Source organism: Papaver somniferum, unplaced genomic scaffold (genome assembly GCF_003573695.1).
Source record: "Papaver somniferum cultivar HN1 unplaced genomic scaffold, ASM357369v1 unplaced-scaffold_158, whole genome shotgun sequence".
NCBI classification, from domain to species: Eukaryota; Viridiplantae; Streptophyta; class Magnoliopsida; order Ranunculales; family Papaveraceae; genus Papaver; species Papaver somniferum.
This window is the reverse complement of record NW_020625264.1, coordinates 3,797,719-3,807,752: the sequence shown is the minus strand read 5'-3', so window position 1 is coordinate 3,807,752 and position 10,034 is coordinate 3,797,719. Positions and strand designations below refer to the sequence as shown.

Here is a 10,034-nt window from a genome sequence, read left to right as displayed (position 1 = left end):
AAACTTCAAAGGAGGCCTGGAAGTTTTCTCAAAGTAGCATTCCAAGGATCAGAAAAGGTAATCTCCATTAAACTACAAAATTTATGGCGAGATTTTGATAATTTACTCATGAAAGAAAATGAAACTATCCAGAATTTATTTTCAAGAGTTACTGGAATAGTAAATCAAATAAGTAGTTATGGAGATACCATCGAAAATAAAAGAGTTGTAGAAAAGATTTTAAGAAGCTTATCATTTAAATTCGACCATATCGTTGCTGCCATTGAGGAGTCAAAAAATTTATCGACTCTTTCGGTACACGAATTAATGGGTTCACTCGAGGCGCACGAGAAAAGAATAAATAGGTTCGCGGAGAAACCATTTGAGCAGGCATTTCAATCAAAAATAAATTTCAGTGAGAAGAAAAATACAGAAGCCAGAAAAGAAAGCTCCAGAGGGGAATCATCATCCAACTCGCAGTACGAGGGAGGATCCACGTCAAATCAAGGTCCCAAAAATTTCTACTGCGGACGTGGAAAAGGAGGTTATAAAAACAACAACAACCAAAGATACAGAAGAAATTACTCCCCAAATCTCCATTGTAATGTCTGCAAAAAGTTTGGCCATGCAACCGAAAATTGCAAATACAAGTGCACCAAGTGTGATAAATTAAATCACATGGAAAAAGATTGTTGGCTTAATGAAGCTAATTATTCCGAGAAAAATGATTCCCAAAATCAAGTATTTTATTCCTGCCTCACCTCACAACAAGAAGCGCAAGGTATATGGTATGTCGACAGCGGATGCAACAACCATATGACAGGAAACAAAGAGTATTTTGTAAAATTGGAGGAACAAGAGATTCCACCGGTCAAGCTCGGAGATGGAAAGTTCCAGAATGTTGAAGGAAGAGGAGTCATATCCGTACGTACAAGGTCAGGTAAAACTCGATACATATCTGATGTTCTTTATGTTCCTGGCCTAGCTCAAAACTTATTAAGTGTTGGGTAACTTATAAGAAAAGGGTACTCACTACATTTCGAAGACGGAGAATGCACAATTTACGATAAAATTAATAATTAATTGGTGAAAAAAGTGAAAATGTCAGCGAATTTTGTCTTTCCACTATCTATATACCATCAATTGAAAATTGTGCAATGAGTACCAATCATATAGATGAATGCAAGCTATGTCATTTGAGATACGGGCATCTCAACTACAGATCCTTGAAGGTTCTTAAATCTAAGAACGTGGTAATTGGTCTTCCTAATATCAGCGGTGGAGATAAAATATGTGAAGGTTGTATTCTTGGGAAGTTTCGTAGACTTCCATTTACAAACAAATCGTGGAGAGCAAGAAAGCCCCTAAAATTGGTGCACGCCGATATTTACGATCCGACAAGAACAAACTCACTCAACAACAAAATATATTTTCTTTTATTCGTTGATGATTATACAAGGATGATGTGGGTGTACATTCTCGAGAAAAAGTATGACGCATTCACTAAATTCATAGAGTTCAAGGCGTTGGAAGAGAAGCAAAGTGGTCATCAGCTAAAGGTTTTTCGTACAGTCCATGGTGGAGAATTTACTTCTAATGAATTTACAACTATTGCAAAGAAAACAGTATTAAGAAGGAGCTTACCGTTCGATACACTCCATAACAAAAAGGCGTCGAGGAAAAGAAAAATCGTACGATTGTGAAAATGGATCGGAGTATGCTAAAAGCAAGGAAGCTACCCCATAGCTACTGGGCAGAAGCAGTCAACACAGCGGTTTACATCCTTAACCGTTCTCCAACAAAGGCAGTTCTCAACAAGACTCCATATGAATCTTGGCATAAGAAAAAGCCCGAGGTAACTTCTTTCAGAATTTTTGGTTGCGTAGCATACTCACATATTCCATCCCAACATAGAGAAAAGTTCGTTGAAAAAGGAGAAAAGCTTATATTTATCGGATACAACGAAGAGTCTAAAGCCTATAGACTTCTAAAGCCACAAACAAAGGAACTCGTAATCTCAAGAGATGTTATCTTCGATGAATTCAAATCCTGGGATTGGAATGATGAACCAGACAACTACGAGTTGCCATTAATCATCGAAGACGAGCCAGATCAGCCACATCAAGAAGAAAGTACTCCACCAGCAAGCCCGAGGTCTCCTAGTCAAACATAACAAAGTCCAAGTTCATCAGAAGCAAGTGCCCCACATAGGAAGGTGCGTTCCCTAAGAGATATTTATAATGTATCTAATTGTGCATTTATATCACTAGAACCTCAAAAATATGAGTAAGCGGCAAAAGAAGAAAAATGGAGAAACGCCATGGAAGAAGAAATACGAGTAATCGAGAAAAATAAGACATGGGAGCTTGTTAATCATCTAATTGACAAAGAAATAATTGGTCTGAAAAGGGTCTACAAGATAAAATATAATGAAGATAGGTCAATTCAAAAGCACAAAGCAAGGCTAGTTGCAAAAGGATATTCCCAAAAACCAGGAATTGACTACAACGAGACATTCGCCCCAGTCGCTCGCATGGAAACAATACGAATGGTGTTAGCCTTGGCAGCTCAACTCAAAATGAAAGTCTACCAATTGGACATAAAGTTGGCGTTCCTAAATGGAGAACTTGAAGAAGAGGTGTACGTTGAACAACCTCAAGGATATATCCGAAAAGGAAAAGAAAAAATGGTATATCGTCTCTGCAAAGCACTATACGGTCTTAAGCAAGCACCGCGTGCATGTAACAGCAAAATCGACAATTATTTCCGAGATAATGGATTTGAGAAAAGTCCAAGTGATCCATCACTCTACATCAGAAAACAAGGTACGGACTTCCTAATTTTCTGTCTCTACGTTGATGATTTAATTTATGCCAGTACAAAAGAAGAGATGACAGAAAAATTTAAGAAGGAGATGATGAAAGAATATGAGATGACAGACTTAGGACTTATGCGATATTTTCTTGGGATTCAAGTAAAACAATCTCTAGAAGAAATATTCATTTCTCAAGAAAAATATGCGGAAGACTTACTGAAAAATTTCAACATGATGGATTGTAAACCAATTGCAACTCCAATGGATACTAATGAGAAGTTGGTAAAAAATGATGGAGCGACAAAAGTTGATATCCAACCTTATTCAGAAGTCTAGTCGGCTCACTGATCTACTTAACAAATACAAGGCCATACATCGTCAATGCAACCAACATTGTTTCTCGGTTTATGAGCGATCCAAGCAAGTTACACTAAGCCTCCGCAAAGAGAATTCTCCGATATATCAAGGGAACAAAGAATTTTGGCATCAAGGATACAAGAGAAAAAATAATGATTTAATTGGCTTCACAGATATCGATTGGGCAAGTTCTATTGAAGACCGAAAGAGCACATCAGGCTATACTTTTTGTATGGGAACAGAAGATATCTCTTGGAGTTCTAAAAAACAAAGTACGGTGGCACTATCGTCAACCGAAGCAGAGTACATAGCATCAACAAGTACAGCATGTGAAGCAGTATGGTTGAGAAGAATAATGACCGACCTACAACAAAAGCAAAATCAGCCAACAACTATATACTGTGACAATATGTCTACAATTGCAATGACAAAAAATCCAGTCTTCCACGGACGGACGAAGCATATAGAGCTACGACACCACTTCATCCGAGAACTAGTGGAAAACAAAGAAATCGAGCTCCAATTCTGTCCAACACAAGAACAAAATGCGGAGATTTTCACAAAAGCAGTCACAGAGGATAAGTTCAACCATTTTAGAGAAAAGCTTAACATCACAAATTAAGAAGGGGTGTTAAAAAATTGGTTAATTTGTGATTTTATAATATAATTTAGAGAAATCTAGATAAACTAGTCATCTAGACTAATCTAGGTCCTCCAAGCATAGTCAACAATTCTAAAGAATTCTTTCTCCAGACCTTTCTTTTACTTGGTGTTAGTAGGTCACTCTAGAATTGTCTAGAGTATAAGTGGTTGGTTAGTAATTACTATAAATAGGCAATCAATGGGTTCATTTTGAGTATTCAAAAATCAAAAACTCAAGTGAGTAAACAAGAGTTAGTATAGAGTGAGAGCTAGAGTTAGAGTAAGAGCCAAAATACCTCTTTGTAAACAACTTGTGTAAGCCAAAGTTGCTACACAAGCCTCTTGTAACATTTTCATTTTCATATTAATCAAAGCCTCACTTTTCAATTAATCAACCTCTCTTTCCAAATTATTTCAATAAAACCCATCACATTTCCGCATTGCGCCAACAAGCGGGTGGTCTGCATGTAGTAGTGTCATTTGCTTTATAAATTATAGATGAATCTGAAGATTAGTCTCTAGAAAGGGGAATAAAGAGAATGCGCAGCTCACTAGCAAGGATTAATTTGCATGTAGTAGTGTCATTTGCTTTCTTGCTTTTTTTTTTCAGTTTTCTTCATTCATTTGGTAGTAATTAATAAACCATTTAAAAAATAGTAATCATGGGTTGTTATGTACGGTATACCTCTAGGTTGAACGAAATGAGGACCTTCGAAAGTGACGTTTACTTGGATTACTAATTTTTCATCCGCCTTATGAAATATTGGATACATATCTAAAAATTAAGACATTTTAGAAACAAAAAAGTACTACCCCTGACATGATGCAGTCAGTCATTGGGAGACAAGTCATGATCTCCTTCTCATGTTAATAAACGAGATTTTACGAAACAAAAGTACTGTGTTCTTTCTGCAAACAGATACTTAAATCAGGTTACATATCTGTCATCACTATCATGGAATTTTCTGCCCAATTTCACAGGCTACTGAAAAATACAGAAAGTTTTATCTGGACATTAATGGCCGAAGAATATGGAGTTCGTGCAACCGCGTGCAGGGAGACAGTCACCCTGCACCTCCGGTCACGTTTTATTTTGAATTGATTTTGCTGGTTGTTAAAGATGTTTGTTGGAATTGTTAGTGGTTATTTCATGCATGTGATAGATAATATAAATAAAATCTATCGTGAGAAGTAGTTGATCGTTGTAAGTTAAGGTGAAGCTAAACTAATGAAGTGCTCAGAAGAAATATGAATAATCAAATAACAATGTCTTCTTCGCAACTTTCTAACGTCGCATTACTTTCTCTTGTATACTCTTTATCATCCTCTAGGTTTGATATCTAGATATCTAGATATCGAATGGACACGATTATTTTGTTTTATATTTATTGGTATCCCGCTAAGGTTGGATTGGTATTTTGAAATCCGATGGTCATTAAATGCTAAATGACTTATGTAGTTTAAACTTTGGAAATGCTTGTTGGGTGCAATAATCAAAATAAAGAAAAAATCAAATAAGCAAAAGTTATTGATACTTAGCTCATTTATAATGGAAGTGATCGATTGATGAAACGAACGAGCTTCCCATATCTCCACAACAGCAACAACGCAAAACTTTGAAAAAACAGAGTGAGTCACGTGTTCAACACGTTGCCCTTAAGACATTAGCGCCCGACTACACTCAAGAGTGATGCTATAGCCCTCACAGGACGGATATCTCCAGGATAAAACACCCTACTACACCTACTACTAGCATATGTAGTAGATGCTCAACTTGAGCTTGGCAAATCTGAAAAAACCGTTAAGGAAAATCGCGAACGCTTAAGAAACGCTATAAAATATTTTCCCTTAGAAGTCCCTCTAAAATATAGAGCAACCCTTTTCCCCTAAATTTTACAAAAGTAGTAAATTTGTTTATATAATGGAATAATACAACTTAAAAATAGGAACTTCCCGATGTGGGACTAAAAAGCTTGTATAGTCTCTTAAAACAACTAAAAAGTGGAACTTCCACAATATGGGACTAATAAATTTTTCATTCACAAAAAAAAACAATAAATTATAATTTTATTAAAACCTTAAAATCATTAGTAATCATTTTCCAACAATGCTCACTGCGCACTCAGCTGGTAATCAGCTGCCACTAACCTAACATAAGGCATTCAATGAGTATTATGGAATTCAAGATCCCACGAAATCTGGAAAAGAGTCAAAAAATTCAAGAACACATGGTGTAGTTAAGAAAGGGGTCCGTCATGTGGGGGACAAAGAAGAATCTTGGCCAAATTTTATTATTTCACACAAGATAAGTGATCGATTTCATTGAGTTTCTTGCAAACATCAGGAATCAGTCAAACTTGTGGTAGAAGCATTAGCAGCTGGAGATGGCCACATTAAAGCAACAGGGCTCCGCACGACGTGCACACTATTAGTGTCAGTCCACTCGATAGACCCAAACTCCATTTTAGTAGTGTTAAGATCCAAGCTAGTGAATGTGACTTCATAAGAGGACTTCAGGCTTAACGAGGTGAATAGAAGTAAGTTTGGTGTGACGGTAATCTTAACTGACGGTGGACTGTTAACCTTCACTCTGTAAAGCGCAAATCCGAGCTTCCCGACGTAAGTGAGCACTCTCTTGTACTTAACCGAGTCATTGGATGATTTGAAAACAACCGAGAATGATGGGTAATTCAGATCTCCGGGACCAGCAGCCAATTTGTTTAAACTGCAATCGACCTTCCTGTCCTTGATAAAGAGGGACATTTGTGTTTGATTGTACCCAATGGAGCAGAGGAACGCGACGTAATCGCTTGGCTGGATGTCGTACACCAAGCCTGGGTTTAAGGCTTTATTTGGGTCAACATGCCCTGCACCATGTTGGAATGGTGTTGAAACTTTTCCAGTAGCCAGATCAGTAATTGGTTTACCAGCTTTGTCTGAATTATAAGCTGTAGTCATAAGAGCAGACTTGATTGCAGCAGGACTCCATTTGCGATGAGCATGTCGAAGCATTGCAGCTAATCCACTCACGTGAGGGCATGCCATGGAAGTACCAGACATTATGTTGAACGCAACCCTTCTTTTATCGACTTCTAAATCTGATGGACCAGCAGCTCCGGTCCAAGCAGCCAAGATATTAACACCCGGTGCGATAACATCCGGTTTCAGAATTTCAGGAGTTAAATGATTCGGGCCACGGCTAGAAAATGAAGCAACTTTTGGAGCTGGTGAAGATCGGATCACGGTTCCTCTGAATACGAGTGACGCTGCTGGATTTTGTTCTTTGTTTATATATTCAATAATTGCCCCCGCGGTACTGAATGTCACCTTAGCTCCTGGAATCATAGGTGATTCAGCATCCACTCCATCTCCATTGTTTTCCCATTCCGATGAAATCAATCCAACACCACCAGCTATTTTGACTGCATTTCCCTGTGCAACAATATTACCAGGATCACAAAGAACAATCTTTCCTGCGGCCTGGGTTGAATTAAGCTCTCCGTCTTTACAAAATTGGCTACCAATATCACTAGATGAAACCAATTGTACTTTTTCCAGTGATTTGCCGGAATATAATGACACACCCGTAAAAATCCTACCGTCTCCTAAAATCACATTACAAGGAAATTCTCTGTCGATTGTTGATGCTCCAACTGTTAGAAACCAAGGCGCGACATTTTCTCCTGTGGAATGACCCGGACCTGAATTGCCCGCAGAAGCAGAAACTAGTACCCCTTTCTGTACAGCACCAAACGCTGCTATGGAAAGCGAATCTTTATCATACGGAACCTTTTGATTTTCTGGACCAAGGGACATTGAAATCACATCAACTCCATCAGCTACAGCCTGATCCATTGCAGCAATAATATCCGCATCACCACATCCTTCACTCCAGCATACCTTATAAATAGCAATTCTGGCCTTAGTTGCCATTCCTTTTGCGTCTCCAACACCATATCCATAGAATGAAACATTCTTCACAACAGATCCAGCTGCAGTTGACGCTGTATGTGTACCATGTCCAGTTGTATCTCTTGGTGATTTTGGGTCTGTCGTCTCGTTTAATTTATGTTTATACTCTGCTTCAAATCCTTTGTAGTAAATTCGAGCACCGATTATTTTCTTGTTGCAAGATGTGTTGGGAAAATCAGGCGCAGTCTCACAGATACCTTTCCATTTCTTCGGCACAGAATTCCTTAAACCTGAGTCGTTAAAACTCTGACTTTCGGGCCAGATTCCGCTATCCAGAACTCCAATAATGATGTCACTGGCGTATTCTGATTCAGGCCATAGACCAGAATTTTCATTTAGACCGAGAAAATTAGGGGTACGAGTTGTTTGGAGTTGGTGAATTCGTTGAGGGAGTATCGAAAGTATTCCCGGGAAACTACGGAGATATGTGACTTGAGATGGTGCGAGTCGAGCAGCGAAACCATGGGCAGCATGATTGTAAGTATACATAATAATATCTCGAGGATGAGACGACAAAGAAAGATGAGGAGGAAGAGATTGAAGTGCTGAAGTATACCAATCAAGGTGGGATGTAAAAATGGATGGTTTGTCGAGTTTTGAGACATGAACAATGTAAGTTTGTGGCTGTTCATAATCATATGATGAAGAAAAGGATTTTGTTTGAGATACGGAAGAACAAAGTAGTGGAATTAAAATGGTTAAGAAATTGGTGATAGATGCAATAGTACTCATGATTGACAGCGTTTGATGCCTGATGGTGATATCCATCGATCATCATGCGGTATATATAGGAAAATTTTATCTAACGTTGGTTAGCTGCCATATTTTTTATTTGGATTAATTCTAATACATAGTGATCGACGTGCTTGTTAATACGTGTTGGTGTTTAAGTCTAATCTTATAATAGCATATTAATTGAAGAGGATAAGTCTGGATGTTCGTTGTGGACTACTTCTTCCATCTTTCGGAAACTAATAGTCTATTTGGATTTTTAAAAATTGTTTTCAAAAATAGTTTTTTACTCTTTTAAAAACATACAATTTTTTACTCCCTCTATCCTAAAATTTCTGTCCTCTATTCTATTTTCGTCTGTCCTAAAATTCTGTCCAGCTTCTGTTTATAGTCATATTTTTTAGTCAAACTCTCAAATATACCCTTAATTTTTATACTTACAAAACTAATTTTAAAATAACCAATTTAAGAAAATCTTAAATGAAATCTTTATAATAGGAAACAAATCTTTTTAATATCAATCTTATTTATCTTCATTCTATTTTTAACCAAAAACTATTTAACAGGGATATATATATACATAAGAGAGGATCAAATTTTTTTATGACAAATCTAAAATTTCATGGTCAGTGTATATACGAAAAGGAAATAAACTAGATCTTCACTTTTCAATTTGTTTTCCCTCTCAAATGAATTTTTTTTGTTTTCCCTCTAAACTCGCCAGTGGTTTTGGTCTCTCAAGTGTCACGGCGGGAAACTAAACTCAGTTGGAGGGAATTTTTTTTAACAATTCATCTTATAATCAACGCATACAGATTTTTATTTTTATCTTCTTTTATAACATATCTAAAAATAACAATATTACCAAACATGTATTTTTCTTACATGCTTCATATATTTGTTTTTAATTTTAATAATAACGCATCATTTAATAGGGGTAATTTTGTATACTACTTCGGTCTCCTTAAAATCTTGACTTAGTCAAAGCGGACTAAAATTTTAGGACGGGGGGAGTATTTGTTTTCATTATCTAAAAATTGTTTGGTAAGGATGAAATCAGTTTTTAAAAACCAAATAATATCAAATAAATTATATCAAATATAAAGACTTGTTTAAACACGGGCGGAACTATGCCCGAACTAGGGCTGGCTGAAGCCACCCCTAGCATAAGATATTTCGCTTACTTAAATGAAGAAACCGTTTTTTGGGACCATGGTTTTTTTTAGGGACTGTGGTTCTATTTTGGGTAAAGACATTGGAAGTAATTCTAGGTCACCCCATATCTAGTTATTTATTTAATACATAATCTACCCTCCTAATTAATTTAGGTTATGATTAGCAAAATAATTTAGTTAAAAACAATTAGTGAGATTAAATTAAAAGATGGTTTTATTATTCAAGAAGAAACTCAAGATAAAAATGATGGATTTTATCAACCACAACCGGAGGATGAGTATTTGGGTGAACAGGTATGATGCAAACTTAGATAATGTATGTTTAATTGGTAAAAATTCCCCAAAAATGTAAGATGTGGAAC

At 36.8% G+C, this 10,034-nt stretch overlaps 1 protein-coding gene across 1 annotated transcript; it reads right to left on the bottom strand.

The window, feature by feature from the left end:
• Positions 1-5,927: 5,927 nt before the first annotated feature.
• LOC113336999 (subtilisin-like protease SBT1.4) lies at positions 5,928-8,502 on the bottom strand. The gene has a single exon (XM_026582699.1). The coding sequence runs from the start codon at positions 8,495-8,497 to the stop codon at positions 6,134-6,136; it is 2,364 nt and encodes a 787-aa protein (XP_026438484.1). The 5' UTR covers positions 8,498-8,502; the 3' UTR covers positions 5,928-6,133.
• Between the last annotated feature and the right edge of the window lie 1,532 nt (positions 8,503-10,034).

Coding starts and splice junctions, on each gene's coding strand:
- LOC113336999 (XM_026582699.1), bottom strand. CDS start 8,497: ATGAGTACTATTGCATCTATCACCAATTTCTTAACCATTTTAATTCCA.